The sequence below is a fragment of the Eutrigla gurnardus genome, assembly GCF_963514095.1.
Source record: "Eutrigla gurnardus genome assembly, chromosome: 11".
In the NCBI taxonomy this organism is placed as follows: domain Eukaryota; kingdom Metazoa; phylum Chordata; class Actinopteri; order Perciformes; family Triglidae; genus Eutrigla; species Eutrigla gurnardus.
In genome coordinates this window covers 21117356-21142159 of record NC_139925.1, presented here as the reverse complement: position 1 = coordinate 21142159, position 24804 = coordinate 21117356, and the positions used below count along the sequence as shown (strand labels likewise).

Sequence of the window (24804 nt, the reverse complement as noted above, 5' to 3'; positions counted from 1 at the left end):
TTATAGTGTATTCTATGGAGTGTTGGTATGTATACTGTTTTTGGATAATCGGCTGCTGATCCATTGATTCATCTAGACTAATTTAATGTTTGACATCATTGTTTTTGGGTTGTTTTTTTATTCCCCACAAAGGGATTTGAAGCACACACAGTTGTAACATGTGTGGTCACATAAAGCATTGTGGCAACAGTAGCATCCTGATCCATACTCAAACTATCTAACTGAGCAGTGAATATTGTCCATTTGTTGTAAACTTGCAGCAAGCCTTGAAGTGCATGTTATCTCTGGCTAATGGCTGCTGCTCTGCACGCCGTCACATGGCAGAGATACAGCTGACAACAACGTCCTGACTCACTGGTTCACAGTGGAAGTTTAGCGCCCACACACCGGTTCCCCCTCAGGTAAATCGTGTGCAAGACAATGGATGTCATTCACTGAGCAGTTTCACTTCATGACTGAGACTTTCTTGACTGCACAAAAAATCCTTTAAATCAACAAACATCATGTCATCATTATATTTGTCATACAATTCAAACGGGATCAAAAACAAGTGTCTCTCCTGGTCTGGCCCCTAAAGTGTTGGCTCTCAGGAACCACAAGCTATAGGCTTGTAATGCCTGTTTAATCGAGATATGATATTTAAGCTGGATATGTCAAAGCCCACATGTAGCTACAGGCCAGATCAAGCCTCTCCCTGATTGGTCTGGATCTGTGTTTCTAAATCCAACTCAGAAAGGATGTATTTGCTGTAAACCCATCTTTGTTCTGATCGATTTCAGCTGCTGAACTGATCTGATTGGATGTAAGGCAGAACAGTTATCGAACAAATACGTTGCTTTTCCTCCTTTTAAGCATTCAAATCTTTTCTGTTACGCATCGATGAGCCTCTTGTGTCGTGCTTCCATCGTGTGGTCTACTTAGGAACTACACCACAATCTAAAACCATATTTTTCAAAATAAATGACCACATGACTGCTTCGTAAATCATCTTTGTCGAGTTTGGATGAAAGAAAACATTTCAAAGATGCTCGGAGTGGAAGGTTTGGACAGTTTTCTCTGAACCAGTCTGATAGAATTAACGCTACCGAACAAGCCCACATAACACACACCGCTAAATGAGATGACTGCAGGCCATCAGTCCTCCAGGCAGGTTGGTTACACTGTCAATAATACCAACACATCCAGTGAAATTGTGTTATAGAATATAAAGTCAAATAAAATTGAGTTTCACTTAATTTATTAAAAACAACAACAACAACGACTGTGAGTCAGAATGAAAGACAGACAGAAGACTTCACAAAACATTAGCCTTCTTTCACGAAATATTTTGGACGAATTATTTATTTGAATGAAGGAAGAAGGCCATCATTAGTTGCGGTGGATCCTGACCAGCCGGCAGCTACAGGTCAGTTCACGTGGTCTGCAGCCACATGCACCGCGGCTCGTTCACGGCGTTTACAAGTGAACCTGTGGCGTCAGAGTCGGTGCTCGAACACTTCAAAGGGGGAACACACTGTCACATTACTTCTGGATACAAGGCGCATCTCTCTCCCTCTATATCCCCCCTCCTCTCTCTCTCCCTCCCCCCCCCTCTCTCTCTCTCTCTCTCCTCCGCTCTGGTCCGCCCCCCCCCCCCCTGCATCCATGGCCGCGGAGGCTGCCGGTCGGGATGCTCCATCGGCGGGACCTGCAGACTGCACCGAGATGGAGGAGCGGGTAAGATGCTTTGTCGTGTATGTGTGTGTGGATCATTGTTATAATTGAGGACGCGGTCTCTGCCGAGCACGTCCAGGACTGGGAGCGTCTCCAGCAGCAGCAGCAGGCCTCTCCACTCGTCCCTGCGCCGCTGCAGCGCGATGGAGACGGACTCTGCAGGATGGACGCCGCCGCGCCGACCGCAACCACGTCGTCTGTTTACTGACACAATATCCAGACAATTAGTAAAAGATGAAGGGAGCGTGGGCATGTATCGTTCCTGCAACAGGGAGAGAGAGAGAGAGAGAGCGAGAGAGAGAGAGAGAGAGAGAGAGAGAGAGAGAGAGAGAGAGAGAGAGAGAGAGAGAGAGAGAGAGAGAGGTGCACGCAGCAGCGCTTCGCATCCTGTGTGAAAGTGCAGCAGCAGCAGCTCGGTGGATGCAGGGGACCGAGGCTCTGCGTAGAGATAGCCGGACAGTGGCCTTTCTCTCTCCGACGGTTTGCGTCTCGTATCCGGAGAGATTCGCGCGCCTGTCGAGCCCGTTTTCACCCACTTGGCGGTGTCGCAACTTGGCAACAACTTGGCAGCCGAGGTAGGGTTTCTTTTCCTCCTGATCAACAGAGCAGAACAGAGTGTGGATGAAAAAGGAGGCTTTGTTGGGTTTATTGAGGGCATATTTTATCAGCAGAGGCACAGTGTGGAGTTTTCTCCAATTACAAGCCCGTTCATCAACCTTCTCTTTGGAGACTCGTTATCTTATTTGTTTTCAAACATGGATTTGGAGTAGTTTATCAAACACTCAGAACCTCAACATCTCAAATTGCCAGAGCCCAAATGTATGTCCTTAGCTACTTCATTCAAAATGCCCAACGTTTTACATTTATGACAGGAAACAGTGAACTCATTTAGGGTTTTTTTTGTGTGCAAAATGTCTCAAAAAATAGATGAAAAATGATGTTGTATAGTTGGTCATGTGAGTATACGCCACCTGTTCCAGGAGAAGGGTGGGTATTCTTCAGAAAGCATCCGTTCTCCACCTGCCGGCTGCTGCACTCAACCTGTTCTTCCACTTTGCATTCACTGGGCGGAGATGTTTGTGTCATATGCTCTTTAGCTGTCTTCAGTCAGTGCACTCACTCATCAGCTGCTCCTCATCCTTTCCACTTCTGCTCTTGTTTTTGCCTCCATCTCCTCGCAGGGTGAGTGTTTGCTTGCATCGCTGCTTTATCCTCCATCAAAGTTGCTAGTTGCTGTCGGCGTGTGTTTCCAGACTCAGTTGGCACTGATGGATATTTATTGGTTTTTAAAATCAGCTTGTTGTCTAAAAACGAGCATGACCTCCAGCTTCACTCAGAGCGTTGGTGAAATCCACCTTTGGGTATATATTTTGCAGATTTAGGCTATAGTGCCAAAGGTGAGGCCGACCAAATGTGCCAGATTACGCAATGCAAGCTCCCTAATCCCCTCACTGGAAAATGAGAGACGCTGGATTAAAGGAGGGAGTTAGTTGCAGACCGGGGGAAACCGTGAAAGAAGGCCATTATTAGAGATTAGTGTGAAAAAGATTGTTTTACCACCCAAATACTTGTGTCTGCGGCAGCTTGACAAGATGCAAAAAATAAACAACAGGAATGTCAAGGTAACAGCTGTTTCAGAATCTTGTGCCAGAAGTGAGATTCATGTTGGACTTTTGGGGTTAAAGGGCAGTTTCTTCCCCGCTGCCTTGGTGGTTCCCTGCTGGACTACTTATTTGCGGTTTACATTGTCATTCACATGCTTGCAGTAAAGCCTATATAAAGCACCACCACTCCACCTGATGGAGCCACACACTTTTGCACAGGATTCCCTCACTGTTGACGTGTTTGCTGATGAACTGTTATCCAGGTGAAAAGTTTTGAGGTTGCTTATTTAGCATATTCAGGAATGCACATTTTTTTGTCTTAAGAGGTTGTTTAACGGAGGATTAGTGCATTTTCAAAGTTAATTTAATATGTATGGCAGCTTGTTCCTATAAAAGAGGAGGGAATCTCCCCTTTACATTCTAAGTCCTTTCTGTATCTGTATCTGTATTCTACATTCATTCCTGCAAACAAAATGTCATGTTCAGTGGCAGAAAAAACACACGTTCGTTTGTTGAAAACCACCTTCCAGAATTCAAAATATGAATCATAAATATCTCTTAAATGCAGCTCGTCAGACAAGTCATCATTGTGTACAGTATGTGCATATGTGATCATGATATCTCAACATACAGAAGATAATGGAGGACAGTTATTATTGTCGTACTTGATGGGTGTTGTCCTCTTTTCCAGCAGAAGGAGGGGGACATGACAGCTGATGTGGAGGCGTCTCTGCCTCCTCGACAGCAGGAGTCCGCAATCCAGTGCCGAGATGTGTGCCGGTCGTACAGCAAACGGAAAGTCCTCAACAACCTCAACCTGACGGTACCGCAGGGACACATGTGAGTGGAGCACGCAGACTCAAACCAGGTTTTCAGACCCATGTCCTGGATTGATAAGACGTTTGTGGGTCAAAACCAGCTTCAAAGGACTTCAAGTTTTTTAACCAGTCTGGTTGATGAAAACAAAATAGAGCGGTTTCCTCTCGAAACAAGACAAAGGAAGCCATAAAAACAGAAGTATTGAAAAGTGAACTAAACCCGCCTATTTTAAGATTTACTCTGAGTTGTATTTTACACGTCTAACTCCCTTTATAACACTAAACAGCCACAGACACTTTTCTTCCCAGTCAGCAGTCATCGTTGCCTTTTATCTCACATCGTCATCTGGTTATCTTGAGGTGTTTACATAGACACTATCTACTTATAATCTGAGCAGAAGCTACAGTTTCTCTAATGTGGTCCACTTTCACTTCACATTAGTAACAACTGAGCATGCTAGTTAGAGCTGTTCCAACACCTGCTGACAAATCCACACACTGTTTACTCTAAAAACTGATTGAGCTGCAACTAACGGTTATTTTCATTGTGGATTAATATTTCGTTTAGTTTCACTATGTGAAATCACTCTGAGAACCGTCTAGTTTGATCTAAATTGCTGTGGATTCTGTGTCGCAGTTACGGCCTTTTGGGGCCCAGTGGATGTGGGAAGACTACACTCCTGAAATGCATCGTGGGAACTCTGAAAATCTCGCGGGGTCACATCAACGTGTTGGGGAAGCCGCCTGCGTACCCTGGTCATGACGTGCCGGGGAAGATGGTCGGCTACATGCCGCAGGTAAACGCCACATCATAAATCATGTATTTTTCACTAAAAGGTATGTGTAAATGTGTGTTTGTTATATACATAAAAACACACACACACACACACACACACACACACACAGCATGTAACTAGGCTTGCATTAAATATTTGGAAAAGCCCAAATTCATGCAAAGTCAAGGCATTTATTTTGCATGCAGACTTCCTGTCCTGTCTATTCAGTAAGCTCTCTTTGGTCTCTAAAATGGTCTTAAATTCACATTCAATTAGAGTCGAAAAGGTCCTTATTTTGCAACATGCGGCTCACAAGTCCACAGTCATTCAACTCCACATTTTAGTGCCTTGCTCAGCGTCTTTTTATATTAGCTTTGGCTGCAGGCAGTGACCTGTACCCGAGTGTGTCTCATTACCAGACTGGAGACCTGATGAGACTGATAACACACATGGTGTGTGTCCTCGCCTGTGTGTAACCCTTAGCATCACATTCATCACAGGAAGTGATCTGTGACCCAGAGAGGAAGACACATGACACCTCATGTGTTGGGTCCGATTCTTGTAGCGTTGCCGTGAACTTGGCTCGAGTTGTCCGGTGTCAAAATGCAGAGAAGTTCACTGACTCGAAGCTAGAAGCTATCAATATATAATGTATCTATTCATTTGTTGTTCTTGGTAAATGTATTCATGCAGCCTGATTTAAATGTATATTAAATACTGTACTGTAAGATTATTACAAGAAATGTAGTGATGTAAGCTCTAAGAAAATGTCAAGTCAAGGGTCTGCATAAGATACTATCTTGTTGTGATTTTAGTTTTTTCGAGCTCTGAAATTGGAGTGAAGACGGTGTAAAAGGATTTCCAGTTTTTATTGGATGAGTTTTGTGCACATGATACTGGCTGTTTCTTCTGAATGCCGATGATTTTTCCCGTTGCCCTGATTTGATGTTGCAGCTTGACGTGGTCCTGAGTTTCAAGCCTCTCCTCGCTGATAAATGTGTCTTTGTGTTGCACAGGAGCTGGCGTTGTACAGTGAGTTCACCATCAGCGACACCTTGACCTTCTTCGGCCGCATCCACGGCCTGACGTCGAAGGAAAGACAGGCGCGCATGGATTTCCTCATAGACTTCCTGGATCTCCCTCAGAAGCACAGTCTGGTCCGAAATCTCAGGTGAAACCACATGTAGTAGAATGTGTAGTTTAATATGCAGCAGCTTCTCCAGAGAGAAGGGGAACACAACTCAGGACCGAAGGTGGGTCCATTTTATTGGGCATCGGGCTGCTGCATTTACAACTGAAGTTGTTTGTGTAACCGCCTAAAGTTCAGTCATTTGCTGCAGGTGAACTTTGGACAAGATCGTTTAATCAGTAACCATCTGGACATCAGTTCTGTGGATGATACCAATATATCTGCTGTTCTCTGAATGATAAAAACATCCATATACTGCAGAAATAACTGCACACTGAACAAACATTGAGTCTGTTTTGCTCTTTGCAGCAGGATATTTAAGCGGTTTGTAGCTTAACGCAAATATGTGTGGTATTTCACACCTGAAAATACCACAAACACACACACACACACACATATAATCCCTCTCTCCTCGGCAGGTTGTAAACCCAGTGGCCATAAAACAATATGACTTTGTCTGGTGAGGAAACAAGCACAAGTCAAATGAAGAGATGTATCATATATTATATTAGCTTTGCTGAATATTCTCACCATACAATCCCTGTTGTTTGCCTCAGTGTTGCTAGATTTGACGCCTAGAAGGTCAATCAGAGTTCCAGAGCAGCCTAGCCTAAAATTTAAACTCCATTTTGGGTTTTAAGTTTTTTTTTAATGTCCATTCAGTATTAATATACACTGCAATACTATGATACTTTGGTCTTTAAATTATAACATACAGCAATTATCTAAAAAGAACGTATCATCACGTATGATATATATGACCCACTAGAAGCTTGGCAGTGTCTGTATCAACAGAGACCCGTCCTCCTGCCTGTATTTTCTCTTTTCTCCATATTTTGCTTTGTTTGGGACTCTTCTGGGCATCGGCAGTTAGCCTTTGGACCCCACATGGGGGTGTTATAAGTGTCATTCCCAGATCAAACACGCCCCTTGGCGTACCAAAACTCACAGACCTCACAGGCCTCGCACACAGAGAGAGCAGGCAGGCCACATCAGGACGAAGCTGCCTCGGACAGCATTCATTAAAAATCCGGCACCTTCCTGCAGGTTTGTGAAAAGGTGTGGATGTGGGTTTATTTGTGGTTTAAATATAACAAATAAGAAAATAACATCTCATTCTTCTGATTTCTTCTAATGACGATCCCCCTCTTATTATCTCTATTTCGCCGTTTAGCTGGAGAGGAAGGGTGAATTTTGAATTCTGCGTGTACTAACAGCAACTAAAACTAAAGTAGCTAAAAAATAACACAACAGAAAATATATGAAGTTACCTTTACTGTCACTTTTCATCAGGAGAAACCGCACAAAAGCAACCCACATCACAAACCACCCAAAATCATTTCTACCTGCCCCTCAAATAAAAAGAAGCTCCAATCTGACAGCACTGGTTTCCATTCTTTAGTGTATCCTTTAATTTGAGGAAACCCATGTAAAGCTGCCATGACATCGCTGTATGTGGTGCAGTTTCCCTCTTTGTGCTGTAAAGTCTGAATAATATATGCCCTTGTTCTCTTGTAACTGCACTTGCTCGTGTTTATTGAGACACTAAACAAATAATCATGAGACTTGTTTTGTGCCAACTTCCTGACAGCTCATAGCTGCTTTGTTGTTGAAAGAAAACCTCACCCAACATACACAACATCCACTAAGACGGCTACTCTGGTTTTTATCATTTCCCCAGATACTGCAGATACTTTACAAAGACCCAAAACAACCTTGTTCTCAAGCCATAACAGGACATGATCACACAGTGAAAATGTGACTTGTGAAACTGCTGCAAGATGTGTGATAACATGTTGCCTTAGATGACTTTATGTCCCTTATAGATTCTGCAGTTATCAGAGGAAGAATAATCAGCGTCTCTTGTTACAGCTCTTGATTCACATCCCTGATTGGTTACAAAGACCCTTCTGTCCCCGTCGAGGCCTCTCCAACCAGCTTTCATTAGCAGTGCATGGAATATTTATGTCTTCTGTGGTTTAACGGCCGTCATGTTACTGAACTGAAACTAATGGATGAAGGGCTCGCTGTGTGAACATGATTTGTGTTTTTGCTTCAAGGTGAGACACTTCAGGCAAAAGCATGTTTTCATTTTCAAACTTTTATTTATTTAAACTTTTACTTTTATCTATTTGCGCCGGTCAGATTTCTCCTTAATTCTGCACAGGTTCACATTAGATAATGCCCCATTTAGATATTTAAACATTACATTTCAGAAAACTTGCAATACACAAAATCAACCAGGGAAGTTTCATGGTCTACATGTATGAGGTCAAATCCTATTCACCTGAAGTGTCTCACCTTGAAGAGGATTTTGCAACAGGCTTCAAATCACTTGTCGAACTACATGACGCATAGTTCACACTGCTCAATCAACGTATTATGAAAGACATTCTTGGAATGAACAAGCATGCCAAGTGGCACGTGTCCTCATCAGTCTGTTTATGCATCACATTTATTTTGTCTTTTTTTTTGTCTGCAGTGTAGGATCAAGCAGCTCATTTGTGACACATTAAGATTTTTTTTATGATATCAATAAAATAAGGCCATTTAATAATAAAAATATATAAGGCTATATATAAGGCTATATATAAGGCGTCCCCAGCGTCCCTCACTTTGGTATTGTTGTTTTCCTCCATGTTGTCAGGCCGGTTCGTCCTGCAGGTTTTGTCTCTGCTGCTTTTCCTCAGGAGTGAGCAGCATGCATAGAGTGGCAGGAAAATGACCTATTTGTGTTTTGTCACTTGTTTATGTGTGTGTGTGTGTGTGTGTGTGTGTGTGTGTGTGTGTGTGTGTGTGTGTGTGTGTGTGTGTGTGTGTGTGTGTGTGTGTGTGTGTGTGTATTACAGTGGCGGTCAGAGGCGCAGGGTGTCTCTCGGAGCGGCCCTGCTTCAGAATCCAGAGCTGCTCATCCTGGACGAACCCACAGTCGGAGTGGACCCCGTCCTCAGGGCCAAGTATGTAACACAGGGGCTGCTCTCCAATTCATGTCCGCCAATGTAAAATTGTCTCACAATGTAAAGTTTAGCAGAGGAGAGACAAGGATGATGGTTACATGGTATTTATTCTTACCAAGGAGTGATTGATGTGTTGTCATGACGGTTGAATAAGTTTGTAAAATTGCATCACTGAACTGTAAAAACTTTAAAAACAAGGACTAGACAACACTTAAACTGTAACATCATTTAACAATGACCAAAACCACAGAAGAAGTCTTAAATATCATAATATTGATTATATCAATATATTGCCTGGCTTGGAATCAATGTTGTGTTTGTTGCTGTGTTGAGTGCAGGGCTTGTCATTAAGCTTTCTCAGAGATGTCATAGACAAACTTACTTGTGCATCAATGTGAATGTCTTCCTAAAGAGGACCCATTTACTTCAATCAGACAACTGCACTTGCCTGAACACAGAGTTCACTTTCCCTGGGCATTTACAATAGCAGACACTCACCTGTTACCATTAACACTCTCTCACACTGTCGATACTGACCTTTAAACCCTTCATCATTTGCACAAAAGACCCCCTTTCATCTATCACTCAGTTTACTTTCAGCTTTATTTGCCGCAAAAGATTATTAATGTCGTCAAATTACATTTCCATGTGAGCTTACAACTTCTGTGTCCGGGAACTTCTGTTCTAGAAAATAAGTCAGAAAACTCTTTGAAAGCCCACTGCTGCTCCAGTCTCATTGTGTAACAGCGGCCACAAAGACTCATCAGATCAGACGGTTGACAGGAAAACTGCTGCTGGCTAAGCTGTGACATTTTTTTAGACTGAAATTTTAGTAAAAACTCTATTAGTAAGCGGTTTGGGAATTATATGATTTGTTTGATTTGTCTCCTTTCTAGGATCTGGCAGCATCTGGTGGAGATTGTGAAGACGGGAAGAGTCTCTGTCATCATCACCACACACTACATAGAGGAGGCCAGGCAAGCCAATGTGGTGAGATAGTTCATACATGCTCGGACACACAAAGAGAGAAGCCACATGCATTTACATAAACACACAAGGATAAATTAAGCATAAATGGACGCTAACAAGCCGCCTCCACACGGCTCCTCGTGTTTCCTAGAAAAACAATGAGTGCATTGATATCTGCACTGTGTCAACTCGTTAGATTAAGTCTATTCTTTATGAGCTCTGACAGGAGGGACAAAAGCTCACATTGCATGAGAGAAAAGGAAAAAATGTCTTGTCAACAAATCCTATGAAATCAACCAACCAACAATGATTGGTCCTATGAAGCCTAGCAGCCTGTAACGGCACACACATGTCACTCAAAGTGGCCACATCTTAATTCTGCATAACTTTAAGCTTTAATATACATTAAACGGTGAGTTGTAAAATCTCAACCCCCCACATTTGTAATAAATGAGGATATTAGCTTTAGAACTACAAACATTTCTGTACCAGGCTGTAAATGTGTTTATTTCTGCTGTAAAGTTGCTTTTAGAGCCTCGAGTGGCCATTTTAGGAACTGCAGTTTTTGACGCTTCTGTATTGGCTTCATTTTTCAGCATCGAAGGTTGCCGCTTAAATTCAAAACTGTAGTTTATTTTTTAGTAGATCCCCCATAAACCATCGTGCTGATGTAAATACTCATACTACTATGAATGGGTAAGCTGTTCCAGAGATCGGGGGCGGCCACCGCAAAGCCACTGTTTTTGTGTTTAGTTAGACGTCCAGGAGCATCTGATTGGTCGACCTCAGTTAAGCGGCGCCAGTCCATTTATAACCTAAAATCCTGAAGCGGAAGGGAAGCCACTGGAGGGAGGCCAATACTGGTGGAATGTGGTACGATTTCTTTATTTTAGAAGAAGAAGCTGCATTTTATTCTAACTGCAGACTGTTCTTCACCCACACACAGAGAATTACAGTAGTCTGTTAAAACATGAATAACTCTTTGGGCCTTTGTTATAACACAAGAATATAATGTAATTTTGACCCATTTTAAAGATTTATACAGACAGAGTCCGACAGAAAGAGTGCTTTAAGTGCGGTCTGTGTAAAAGAATGTGTTTCGTTGACATCGATACTTAATAATACTTAATAATACGTTTTTAATTCACACACAAGCCAAATTGTTTACATAAAGACAGAAATCTGAACTTCTAGAAAAGTAATAATCTGGAAGAAGTTTACTGTCTACGTGATTTTTATCATGTCATCATGGTGCGACAGTTTAAATGACATGAAATTTGCAGCCGGTGAATGGTTACACATAAGAACAGCAGGGCCTCACACAGCACAGAGGACACAGACTTTATACATGCAGTATAGACTCACACTTTAACAGCCGTGTTTAACACTGCTGGTCCAGCTCGTGCTTAGATCAGCATTAATCCAGGCCTTCCATGAGTCTAATCATTGTTTCTCCAGTAATCTTCTTTGTATGTAAAGCCCATGAACACGAGTGCTTTTAATGTTTAAAAAATGAACCACATAGATGAGGCTCCCGCAAGTCACGTTACAGTTAGCTTCTGTAATCCATACACAAGCAGAAGTGTAAAAACCATAAGTGGTTTAGAGTCAAGGTAGCTGTTTCCCAGCTTCAGTAGTCTTTATGCTGAGCTAAGCTAATTGGTTCCTGGCTAGCTCCACACTTAACATGAAAACATGAGAGTGGTATCGATCATCTAGTCCAAATCTCTCTCAAGAAAGCGAATAAGCGCATTTCCTCAAATTATTATTGTGGCTCTGCGACAGCCGTGGCCACAAGGGTTGTCTGGTTGTGGAATTTCTTCAAATTTGGCACAAAGACCAGATTTAAAGACAAACCGATTGGAACGTGGTGGTCAAAACTGATTTTACACACAAAAAAAAACGTTTTTGGCCAATAATCAAGAATTCAGAGGCTAATTATGAAATTCTCCCACAGATGTATCCGGATTTAATAATGAAGTGATGACATTTTTTGGATGTAAACTGAAACTTGACTGGCTGGCGGAGCTAAACAACCCTGAGGCAGTTATTCTAGTTTTCTGTGAATTCATATTAAATGTAAAGAAAACTGACCGAGTAGTACACATCTTTTCAACCTCCCCTCAGTGCTTTAGCTCTCATATACACCAAGATTTATTAGGCTACGTGTAGCCTCATTAACTCAATGAGAATGCATGAGTCGTTGAAAACACTTTGAAACCAGATACTATTGTGTCACAGCCTGACATTAAGACCAAATATTTACTGTTGTTGACTTCTAGTCCCGGTTTGGGTTTCTTCTGTGTGTACCTTAGGTGCTGTCCCCGTGTTAGCATGGGTTCTCTCATAATAGTCAGGTCTGTTGTGGACATTTTGATGAGAAGTTGTTTCTTAAACTTTGGTTTCTCTTTGCATGTGCATATTAAATAGATTTAAGGTGATATATCTTATAGAAATTTGATTTATGTGCAGGTGCCATGATTTATTATTGTTTTATCATTTCACATATGGAGGATGAAACTTGTCTTTGTCTCCATAAATAACTGTGCCAAAAAAAGGAAAGAAAATGTCACTATTCCCAAAAGAAATGAGAATATCATCCGTGCATAACATAAGTTTATCAAACTAATATTTTCCTTCCTGTAATTTCTCCAGGTCGGTCTCATGAGGAACGGCCATTTGCTGGCTGAAGGACCTCCAGACGCAGTCATGAAGCAGCACAATGCAGCAGTGAGTACCCGTCCAAACCCACATGGGATGCATGGACACCCAGGGGTGCTGGCTGTCAGGGCAGGGAGGTTGTTCATGGGAACACGAAGCATGACAACGATATACACTGTAGCACATCTCACAAACAATTCAAGGTACTATCCAGCGTAACAGTAAAGATGTAACAGAATATAAGATCCATATGATATAGATTATTGAAAGACAATAATACAAATGTGCACCAGTACAGAAGTAAACAGGTGAGAACAACAAATATACCTACTGTATATTGATAGTGATGGTCTGTTCACCCACAATGCTTTCTGCTGCAGACGTTGGAGTGCGCCTTCCTGCGGCTGTGTGAGACGTCGGACCAGATTGACTCCAAACGGGGGTCCAGTCCGCAGGGTGGGCTGCTGGAGAGCAGCCAATCCTTCGAGAGCGGGCGGGACGAGAGTCAGCCAATCCTCGCGGCCACAGAGGAAGTCCCCACATACTCGGGTATTAGAACCTAGTCTTATTTTAGTTTATCACACTTATTTAGTTCCAAAACACCAAATATGATCTGAAGAAATACAGATGTTGACACACAGATTTTCAGTCACACGCAGGTTGTAAAACAATCCTAAGTTTTTGAAGGGTGATGCATGTGATATTGGTATTGCTACATATGGTACATATTGACCTTTCAGTGTGTTTTCTTGTGTGTTTGTCTGGTCAGCGGACTGGAAGGTGCGAGCCAGACACGTTCTGCCCAAGTGGCGAAACATCTCCGCCCTGATGATCAAAACACTGGTGCGGATGAAGAGAATGCCAGGGTGTGTTTCAGTTACCAGAGTTTAACAATAATACTCAGTAAATAATAGCAGAATTGATGATGTGCAAATATCTGGTTGTTGACCCTCTCTCCTGCGTTCGCAGCTCGTTGTGTTTCCAGTTCCTGCTGCCCGTCATCCAGATCTCTCTAATCTGTTTGTGTGTTGGAGGAGACCCAAAGGGGATCGAAGTCGCTGTGGTGAACAACGAGACCTCCCCCTCTGCTTACAGCCAATCACTGCTCTCCTTCTTGGACAACTCCAGCGTACACCAGGTATTTATTCATAAACATCAGGGGCCGTATTCATAAAGCTTCCTCGTACAAAGACTAGCAGCTAGTGACAAAAAGCTTAAGAATGTCCCCTCAAAGTTAAGACAAAATTGTGGTAAAGAGTAATTTATTCACATGGCATCTTAAGCCTTCAGAGAGCTCCTAAGGTGAAAGACTGTATGGAGGAGGATAGAAATAGTTGAAAGAAAAATGTTAATATCCCAACAAGAGTATGTGAAGGCCTGAGAATTATTTGACAAAAGGATCAAAGATGTATGGCAGGAGATGCAAGAAGCAAGTTTAGCCACAATACAATTGTACGTAGATATTATTTTACACGCCTGAAACTGTTTAAAATGGACTTAATGCAGGATAGTAAACGCACAGAAATACATGTTCTCTTCTGTCCCAATGGACTGCCTTTTTGGTAGAAGGTACTGGTAAACCTAGAAGGACAGCTTGGATGGCCTTTACTGACAGATGCCACCAGGCCTCACATGAGCACAGATCAGTAACAGGTTTTATTGTGGCAGCAAGGCGTATTGTGAGGAACAGGAAGAGCCCACACATGAAGGAGTGACTCAAACTCATGGCAGAGGTATACCTTTTGTATTAATTAGATTGAGAATGACCCGGGTGCTGGGAGGAGGGTGGGTCCTTATAGCTGCATTTTATTTCTTTGTTCCTTCTTGATTTAATTTAAATGGATTGTAAATGTTAATAGAGACTACATTGTATTGTACCTTCCTCACTGAGCTAGAAGTTCCTCAAATTTCTCTACAGCTTCCTTGCTAGAAATGTTGAGCTCTCTGAATGTTTCACCACCAAATAAGGAAGTGGGTCGTGTCTGTAAATCGTGCGTAACGGTAACATTTTTTGTTTCACTTACACCTACAAATATGATATTAGCCCAAAGGAATCACATGATTAATCACATGGTTGGGTCTAGAGAGGAAGTAGCAGGTGTCGTTAGATCTAATTTGATGAAAGCAAAGTTCCTCTTCTGTTCACAGCAGAATAAAGACTCATTTTCTAGGAAATCAGTGACGGGGAACCACAACCTTTCATTGTACTACATAAAACACAGCATTCACTTGATATAAAATATAAAAATATGATTATGTATAAATTGTTGTTTATTTATCCATACAGGTACCCCTGTCCCATACGGATGCTTTCAATGGGATCCATAACGGAGAGTACTGGGGTGTCATCGGCTTTGGCAAGAACTTCACCAGCTACCTGACAAAAAGGTGAGAGGAGCTCCTTTTACTATTCCTCAATAAATGCTTAAAAAAGGTGACATCATGCCAGGTTGCTCATAGCAACAGAAGGATTCTCTCCTCCGTACTTTTCATGTAAGGTGGTCTGCATTTCCTGCACTGTGTCCACTGACGTGCACATACACACTTTTTTATGTCCTTGTGGAGGTGAAGCCTCCTCTAGTGATAAACAGTGAAGTAGACACTGAATATCACCTGCTGCTTCTGAGGGATAAAGGTGCCAATGTGGTCCTGAAACGTTGATGAAGCTGCCCCCCGAAAATCACCAAGTTGAGCAACTGCAGTGTTCAGAGTAGTTCAGACACAGTCGGCTGTAAAGAGGTGTGAGCACGTATTTAAGTTTCCAGTGTGGATGCAGCCTTGTCTCGCTTCACACACAGCAACGCTGCTGTGTGAGATACGCTTCGAGGGAAACGTTGAATGTCTTGGATTACGTTTGCTTTTGACTGATCCCCGTGAAGGGAGGAAGACAAGATGGTGCACCATCAAAAACAGACTGCTAGCCCCCAAGAGACTGCTGTTCATGTCATGTGTGTGAAGTACTTTTCTTCTGCTTTTCTGTTCTTTTAATTTCATAATCTTTTGAGGCCAAACCATGATGATTTGTTTCTAAACTTAACCAAGTACGTTTGCAGCGCCTCTTGTTTTGTTATTGAACCACTTGTTTCAAATGGCGACCGTGCAGTTTAGTTGTATGGCAACGGGATTTTAAAGGAAGCCCAGTAGCTGTATGTGAATATTAACACAACTCTCTCTAAGACTGTATCTGTGCAGGAGCTTCATGTATAACCCGACACGTTAATGACACGTTAATGACGTCTCTTGACACCTCAGGTGACATTTGAACAGCATTGCATCCTCCTTTTGACCTTATATGTACATGTCACTGATGCTATGCGATTTGCAGCCAGTGCTGATTACAGAAGTGCCAACGGGTTGTTCAGTAATGATACTCAAAGCCGACATTAAAGCAGACATCAAAATGCTGGTGTGATGCACAGAAAGCACTACAGCTGCAGGCGAACATGAGAGTTCTTAGAAATGGACGGATACTTTATTATACATGGTCATGGGTGAAACAGCTTTACAGTGGGGACAATGCTAGGCAGGAGGGAGTTCAGGACTCGTTGAGCACCAAGCATCACTAATGTAAACATCGTGATGATTCCCTGATGTCGGCACCTTTATTGTTACAATCCCGGCCACGTTCTCTGCCAAGAGAATTGCTTATGTTGCTTGTTTACATTCCTCCTGTAATTAACAATAAAATGCACCGCAGGAATGCACGGCGGCCTGTGTGGTTAGTTTCCTAGTGTAACCAATGGGCTAGGACTGCATTTCATTGTGCATCCCTGTAATGCATAATGGCAGTAAGTGATCCTTGAATTAACTATGTGATGAATTGTCATGACATTTAGCCCAGAGGGTGAATCCTACTGACCTTGGTGACCTCCTGACTGACTGATAGCGCCATTATCAGGACAAACTTTTAATCTGTCCAACACTTTGATTTGTGACCAAATCAGATCAGCTGTGTTTTGTTCTTGAACCTATTAGCACATGACAGCATGATCACAGGTGACAAGTGTTTTATTGCTCATGAACGCTAAATGAGGCCGTTAAAGTAACATTGGAGAACCTCCCCCATAATTATCACGTACGTGCGAACATAAACAATGAACAATGCTGAATGAGGAATTGGGAAATCGGCGGTTTGAATTCTCGGCTCCTCCAGTCCACATGTTGAAGTGTGTGGAAGCTTAGAGTGGTCAGGAGACTGGAAATGTGTATAAATGCAGGTCCATCAACTAAATTATTTCATAAGACACATACTGGATTTTTTAAAAACATTTTTATGGTTTTTATAGAAGTTATTTCATTTTGTCTGGAGAAAGGAAGGAAGCTGCTTTGTCTCTTGTTGGTAAGTCAGAAACTAATTGTAGATTTGGGTTCAGGCATTGTGTGAGTAAAGCTAGTTGTAACATTTAGTCTTGTGTTGATAGCTTGTTGTTGAAATCCTAGTGAAACTGCCTATGCTAAGTGAGTTATCAACTAAGTTTGAGCCAGCTCAGGTGTAGTGAATAGACTTGATTAGAGGGAGGGATCACACTCAGTACTTGCGGTAAACTGAGCACTTAAAAGGCTGTCACTACAGCGTCAGCTGCAGCGTCTGGCCATCAGAACGAAGACAGCTGATCAAAGACAAGGGAGTCTACCTGTGGGAGTCAAGACAGCTGAACAAAGACAAGGGAGTCTACCTGTGGGAGTCAAGACAGCTGAACAAAGACAAGGGAGTCTACCTGTGGGAGTCAAGACAGCTGAACAAAGACAAGGGAGTCTACCTGTGGGAGTCAAGACAGCTGAACAAAGACAAGGGAGTCTACCTGTGGGAGTCAAGACAGCTGAACAAAGACAAGGGAGTCTACCTGTGGGAGTCCATCGAGGAAGTCCACCGAGGTAGGCATAACATCTTACCCCCCCTCGCAGCCATGTGTCTTATCCCAGTCAGGACGTCACACTGGAGAAGATTTTACCGGAGACCCTTCACTCGAGGCTGTAACCCATCCAATCTCTGCTACCCACCATTCTCCACCGGTAAGGAACTTGAAGTACTAGGGGGGCTGTGGAACTGCCAGTCTGCAGTCAAGAAGGCGGACACCATTTCAGCCTATGCGTCCCTGCAGTCTCTCCACTTCCTGGCCCTCACAGAGACCTGGATCACCCCAGAAAACACTGCCACTCCAGCTGCCCTTTCAACTGCCTACTCGTTTTCACACTCCCCAAGACGAACAGGGCGAGGAGGAGGAACTGGGCTCCTCATCTCACCCAGATGGTTCTACCAGGTCCTTCCTCTGGACCACCTACTCCGATCTACACTTGAATTCCACGCCGTCTCTGTCACCCTTCCTTTCAAACTCAACATCATAGTGATCTATCGCCCACCCGGTCCTCTCTGTGACTTTTTGGATGAGATGGATGCCCTCCTGAGCTGCTCCCCTGATGATGGCACACCACTCGTCGTCCTCGGTGACTTCAACATCCACTCGGGAAAGCTGCACTCATCTGAATTCATTGACTTCTTTTCCGCATTTGACCTTACACTCTCCCCCTCTCCACCAACTCACCGCGCCGGGAACCAACTTGACCTTGTCTTCACAAGATCCTGTGGCATCTCGGCACTCTCTGTTACCCCGCTCACCGTGTCCGACCACCACTTTGTGACTTTCTCCCTCCCCATGGAGCCCACCACATCCCTCCCCTCTACGCCTTGAATGGTCACCAGCCGCCGCAACCTGAAATCCCTCACTCCCTCCGCTCTCTCCTCAACTGTTATCTCCTCGCTACCATCCTCAGAACAGTTCTCCTTAATGCCTACTGAGGAAGCCTCCTCCATCCTGATGTCCTCACTCTCCTCTTCTTTGGACACTCTCTGTCCCCCAATCTCACGACCTTCGCGATCATCTCCCTCCCCTCCCTGGCTGTCTGAACCTCTGCGAACCAACAGATCATTGTTGCGAGCGTCAGAGAGAAAATGGAAGAAATCAGGCCAGCACGAGGACCTTACTCACTACCACCACCTCCTCTCTGACTTCACCTCAACTGTTTCGGCAGCTAAATCTGCCTTCTACCTGGCAAAGATCAACTCTTCTGCCTCCAACCCCAGGAAACTCTTCTCCATGTTCTCCTCCCTCCTCACCCCTCCTACCCCTCCCCCCCATTCCTTCCTTACTGCCGATGACTTTGCTACTTACTTTACCAAGAAAGTAAATGACATCAGCTCCTCATTTACGCCTATTCCCTCCCAGAAAACATCTCCCTCAACTCTCAACTCGGATGGTCTTACCAGCTTTACCCCCCTCACCTCTGAAGACGTTCACGCACTTGTTACATCTAACCGTGCCACCACCTGCTCCCTCGACCCGATTCCCTCCTCTCTTCTCCAAGACATCTCACACGACATCTTGCCATTCCTCACCACCCTGATCAACTCCTCCCTCACCTCAGGTGTCATTCCAGCGGATTTTAAGACAGCTACCGTGAAGCCTCTCCTTAAAAAACCCACCCTAGACGCTACTGACATCCAAAGCTACAGACCTGTATCTCTTCTTTCATTCCTCTCTAAAACCTTGGAACGTGCCGCCTACAACCAACTGTCATCCTATCTCTCGCTGAACAACCTCCTAGACCCTAATCAATCAGGATTCAGGGCTGCTCACTCCACTGAGACGGCCCTCCTCACAGTGACCGAGTCCCTGCGAGACGCCAGAGCCTCGTCCCACTCCTCCGTTCTCGTTCTCCTTGACCTATCTGCTGCATTCGACACAGTCAACCACCAAATCCTCCTCTCCACTCTGGCTGAACTTGGCATAACTGACTCTGCTCTCACCTGGTTTACATCATACCTGACAAATCACACCTTTCAGGTCACATGGAATGGCTCTATGTCCAAACCCTGTTCTCTGGACACGGGTGTCCCTCAAGGCTCAGTATTAGGACCGCTTCTGTTCTCACTATACACCAGATCACTAGGTTCTGTTATCACATCGCATGGATTCTCCTACCATTGCTACGCAGATGACACCCAGCTGTTCCTCTCTTTTCCCCCGTCCTCTGACACTCACATTGCAACTCGCATCTCGGACTGTCTGGCTGACATCTCTGTCTGGACAACTGCACATCACCTCAAGCTTAACCTGAATAAAACCGAACTCCTCTTCATCCCAGGGAAAGACTGCCCTCGCATGGACCTGTCGGTCACTGTCGAGGGCATCACAGTATTGCCGTCGTCAACTACGAGGAACCTGGGTGTAATCCTCGATGACCAACTATCCTGCACCCCCAACATCACTGCTGTGGCCCGATCCTGCAGATTTGCCCTCTACAACATCCGCAGGATTCGGACCTTCCTCACAAAGGATGCAACGCAACTCTTGGTCCAAGCACTGGTCATCTCCCGCCTTGACTACTGCAACTCTCTCCTGGCCGGACTCCCGGCCTCTGCGATTAAACCATTGCAGCGTATCCAGAACGCTGCAGCACGCCTTATCTTCAATCTACCCAAATTCTCCCATGTGACCCCCCTCCTCCGTGACCTCCACTGGCTCCCTGTTGCAGCACGCATCCAATTCAAGACGATGACACTGGCCTTCAGGGCCATCAATGGAACGGCACCCATCTACCTTCAAACCTCATGCCCCGAAGCGAGCACTTCGCTCCTCTACTTCAGCTGGCCGGCTGGTACCACCATCGCTGAAATCAAACAAATGTCGCTCAGCAAAGTCCAGACTCTTCTCTGTTCTGGCGCCTCAGTGGTGGAACGACTAATGTCAGGACAGCTGAGTCACTTGCCATTTTCCGAAAAAGGGCTCAAGACTCACCTGTTCAGACTTCACCTCGACTAGCATGGCCCACTAACACCCCCCCCCCAAAAAAAAACCTTACCTATAGCACTCTGAACACTAGTTTACTCAGATGAGGACCTAACACTTGTTCTATTTTTAGCTCTTACTTTATCAGCAATGATACGTTGTGGTTTCCTTGTTTCCTTGTTTTGACAAATGTACTTATTGTAAGTCGCTTTGGACAAAAGCGTCTGCTAAATGACCTAAATGTAAATGTATTTCTCTCCACTTGTTTGTTACCTGCAGTCTCTCTCTCTGCCTCTGTCTTTGACCCACATAAATCAAACACCTCAGCATTATCATCATGTGAGGATGAGTCAGTCCTGGAGTGTAAAAGGGCACACGTTGTTGTTTTAGTTCTCAATCACAGTCACAGTGTGTGCGTGTGTGTGTGTGTGTGTGTGTGTGTGTGTGTGTGTGTGTGTGTGTGTGTGTGTGTGTGTGTGTGTGTGATGTCTGGGTAGACAGTCTGGTCATTCCTGTCCCAGACACACCTGGGCAGCTCACAGATTAGCAACGACCAATCACACACTCATTCTTACTGGATCACATGCTCATGCGACTCATCTGTTATTTTCTTTAGTTTAATCTTAATAGACATGGATGTGTTTTTATAGGGTGAAATGTTGTCCATCAATTATTGTGTGGACAAGGCATGGTGTAAGTTATTGTTGATGAAGGTTGAATATGTGACCGTGCCCTGATGTGACAGGATGATGCAGCGGCAGGTTTCCAGAGAGGTGGTTGATGGAGGATCAGTACACGTCTGGCTGGACCTGACAAGTAAGATTTCTCACAGTTGTTGAGCAAATGAAAGCATTACAATGAGTTGTGATGATTAACATGTAATGTACATTACCTTAAATATCCTTTTAGAAATATAACCATTAACATAACACATGAAACACAGATGTCATCTACTGAGAATGTGGCAAACTGAAGTTATTCATTTTGTAAATGTTAATTGTCTAGATCGACAAATTGGCTACATGCTGCAGAAGAAACTTCACATGGCCTTTCAGGTACAAATAAACCTTTTCTTCTGTTTGTTTTGTCAACTGGAGCCTTGTGCAAAATTCAAATGTTGTTATTTTATAAGAGATAATCATAAATCATTCAACACATCCAGTAAAAACTAAAGACGTCCGCCAGCATACAAGCTGTTACTCTGTAAACTGACACACGTGGTTCAGAACTCCTGTGTCGGTTTAAAACCCTCACACATAATATAGCAGGCCTGTCTGAGAGTCCTTGCTTTAGGCCACTAAAGCATCATTATGTTTCCAGTAGTAAAGTTTTATATTGATGTTCAGGGCACTGGTTTTACTGTTATGTGTTACACAAGACCAAACTCTTCCTGCGTAGAAGGAAAACGTCAATAACTAATTTAGTTGGTTTGTATTACAGTTTTGAAATCGCATCAACATCATGATTACAATGAAAGCTAATAAACAATAATAGTGAATTATCGCCAGCCCTTTATGTCATGAAACATCTTTTACAGCTCTTTATTAATGCTAGCACACCATTTAATTTGTTCATTATTATTATCATTGTACTAATTATAATATAATTGTTAATACTTTGTTTGATTCTTGTTTTTATTCCCTATAATTTGGGAATATTTTATTGCATTTTATTTTTGTATTATTTTAATTTACCTCATTGAAGTGTTTTAATACTTTTCCAACCATGTAAAGCACTTTATTTGTCTGTATTATTATTATTATTATTATTATTATTATTATTATTATTATTATTATTATTATTATTATTATTATAGTAGTTGTTATTATGTGTAAACTAAACATGTCTTACCAGTATTGTTTAACTTGTTAAGTTTGTTACTCTGTCCTCTATTTGCAGAGTTTTGTGGAGAATAAGTTAGGCAGTATGTCGTACCTGGTCGCGCTGCCTATACAGGTAAAAAAAAGGCTTGTGGATATAAAAGAATAAATACATTTGTTTGTACTGCTATCTTAAAACCAACTTAACAACGAAGTTGACAATAATACTTAACTGTAATACTATAATAAATGTACCTTGAATGTTGTTCTTGTGTGTCTGCTGATGATAACCTGGATAATAAAGTTTATTTCAATCCTTTGTCTCCGCTGTCTTGCAGTTTGAAGAGCCGATCTACGGCAGCCAAAACACAGACTTCACTACATTTGTGACACCCGGAGCTGTGCTCAGGTCAGTGTGACGTTATTGGAATTAGAGAAGTTGAACAACAGTTTATTGATTGAACCAGCAACCCTTCCTTCATGACAACCTGCCATTTAACTTCGAGTGTCTTCCTCACTTCTTCCTCTTCCTCTCTGGGCCTCCAGTATCACCTTCTACCTGGCCGTGGGTCTGACAGCTCTCTCCTTCGTCCTGGAGAGGAAGGAGGGCCTTTTGGACAGATGCTGGGTCGCAGGTGAGAGGTCAAAGTTCACACTGCTCCTGCAGTGCAACACAGACACACAGACTGTGTCCCATGTCCATAATTAGGCCTACTGTCACGCCTATGTGTTGAGCAATAAGGGGAACCAAGCGTCGACCAGGCAGGCAGACAACAAGTAAAAACTTTAAGAATGAATATGCAGCCTCTGCTTGTATTTCCCTAATTTTATGTGATTTTATGTCCCATCTCAAATGCTAAATGTTTCAGCACAAAATGTATATGCCAGGCTGAACACCCATGTGGCGTCATCTTTGTTTACCTTTTTGTAATGCCTCAGGGTTTCCCCTAGTGTTAAACATCACAACAGTGGGTAAGTTATGCACAGAAAGTGTGCATAAAGGGCTCAAATGAGAGAGCTCTCAAGAACTCAGCGGTTTAACTCACTAACTAATCAGACAACACATGTGATACAGTCGTGAACAGTACAGTGGACTTTCTGTCCTTAAAATGCCTCCAATCATTGCTGCCGTTCACCTTCACTGCCAGACGTCAATATTTATTCACACTTTTCATGCACATTTTAGTTTTTTTTGGGGAGGAAATAATTAAAATATATGCACCTGTGTAATACATAAGTTGACTTTAAATTTAAATGACATGCTGTAAATCCTATTCTGGTTGTTTGGGAAGTTTGGATCTTTTTTGGGAGATAATGCATAAGATGTTTGCTTTCAAGCTGTAGATTCTGTAAAGCTCCTAAAATGGAGCAGTGGGCTAATAAAGTTAAACCTTAATGCTTTTTAATATTGTTGTGAATCCAAAGTGAAACTTCTGATATGGCCAGTAGGGGGAGTAACATGATCAGAGGAGAATGTGAAGATGATGTTTACCAGCAAACACTAAGGTTTTTTTCTATTATTTTATTTGTTTTACTGATGAGCTTATGACTGAATAATAATGCATTATTTACTTTGTCTCTCTACCAGGTGTGAGCTCCCTGGAGACCATGCTGGCTCACCTCTTCTCTCAGCTGTTTGTCATCAGCGTGCAGATCGTCCTGTTGCTCCTCTTCATCCTGCTCATCTTCGAGGTTCGTCCTCCTGACACACACACACACACACACACACACACACACACTAACACACACACACACACACACACACACACACACCCAGATAAATAGCAGATATGCCAATACCTGTTTTTTAAAAAACAAATAACAACATAATACAGAATGACACACAAAAGAAATAGAGGATGACACAACATACTGTATTTGTGTTACGTTCAGAGAGAAAGCAAGAAAGTATACTTGCATATCATATGTATAACAATATACTGACAAATTCATGGACTTAATTCATTGTATACATTCATACTACATTTAGCCTACAACAACATGTTCAGGATCATATTTACGATGAAAATTGCATTTTATGGCGCAGAGTGCTTTGAATAGGCTGCTGCCTTGTCGTGGGGACGTCATATGATAGCAGGTTGGATTACTTTTCCTAGCTGCTTTCACCCCGAGGTGTTTTAAACAGTTGAATAATGTTAACTTGGTTAGCATGTTTGGCTACGTTGCTAAAGTCAACTTGCAGGCTTGTTTTTCCTGCAAAGTTTTAAGGTTTGTGATTCAACTCACGAGGACAAATGCTCTCAAGTGTGTGTTGCTGATTATAACCAATGGGTGTCAAATCAATGAATTAAAGAAAAACAAGCTCAATACAGACTTACTGGACATTTTTTACATTTAACAGTGTCTCTTCAAGCACAAAGTAGACCATAACATTACATGACATGTCTAACTTTTGTCACAACAAAGTGAAGCCCTGCCTGCACACCTGCAGGTTTTGAAAGATGTAGAAAAGATACGTACATAATATAATTAAGTGCATTATTGCTATT

At 42.9% G+C, this 24804-nt stretch overlaps 2 protein-coding genes across 7 annotated transcripts in view; both read left to right on the top strand.

The window, feature by feature from the left end:
* Positions 1 to 24804, top strand: part of spred2b (sprouty related EVH1 domain containing 2b) — a 415094-nt gene that overhangs the window by 264786 nt on the left and 125504 nt on the right. The window lies entirely within an intron of this gene.
* abch1 (ATP-binding cassette, sub-family H, member 1) overlaps positions 1645 to 24804 on the top strand; it is a gene marked incomplete at its 5' end in the record, with an annotated part of 28110 nt that continues 4950 nt past the window's right edge. Inside the window, 18 exons of one of the 6 annotated variants that reach the window (XM_084020728.1) lie at positions 1817 to 1912; positions 2075 to 2288; positions 4009 to 4157; positions 4773 to 4932; positions 5928 to 6082; positions 8950 to 9057; positions 9954 to 10047; positions 12682 to 12756; positions 13068 to 13236; positions 13457 to 13553; positions 13657 to 13825; positions 14975 to 15075; positions 21220 to 21290; positions 21480 to 21529; positions 22374 to 22430; positions 22633 to 22703; positions 22841 to 22929; positions 23883 to 23986. In XM_084020728.1, the coding sequence (XP_083876854.1) occupies positions 4024 to 4157; positions 4773 to 4932; positions 5928 to 6082; positions 8950 to 9057; positions 9954 to 10047; positions 12682 to 12756; positions 13068 to 13236; positions 13457 to 13553; positions 13657 to 13825; positions 14975 to 15075; positions 21220 to 21290; positions 21480 to 21529; positions 22374 to 22430; positions 22633 to 22703; positions 22841 to 22929; positions 23883 to 23986 (1704 nt within the window). Of the gene's footprint in view, positions 1717 to 1777; positions 2289 to 2729; positions 2896 to 4008; positions 4158 to 4772; positions 4933 to 5927; positions 6083 to 8949; positions 9058 to 9953; positions 10048 to 12681; positions 12757 to 13067; positions 13237 to 13456; positions 13554 to 13656; positions 13826 to 14974; positions 15076 to 21219; positions 21291 to 21479; positions 21530 to 22373; positions 22431 to 22632; positions 22704 to 22840; positions 22930 to 23882; positions 23987 to 24804 lie in introns of those variants that run through there. The other 5 variants (XM_084020726.1, XM_084020725.1, XM_084020729.1 and 2 more) reach the window with 5 other exon arrangements.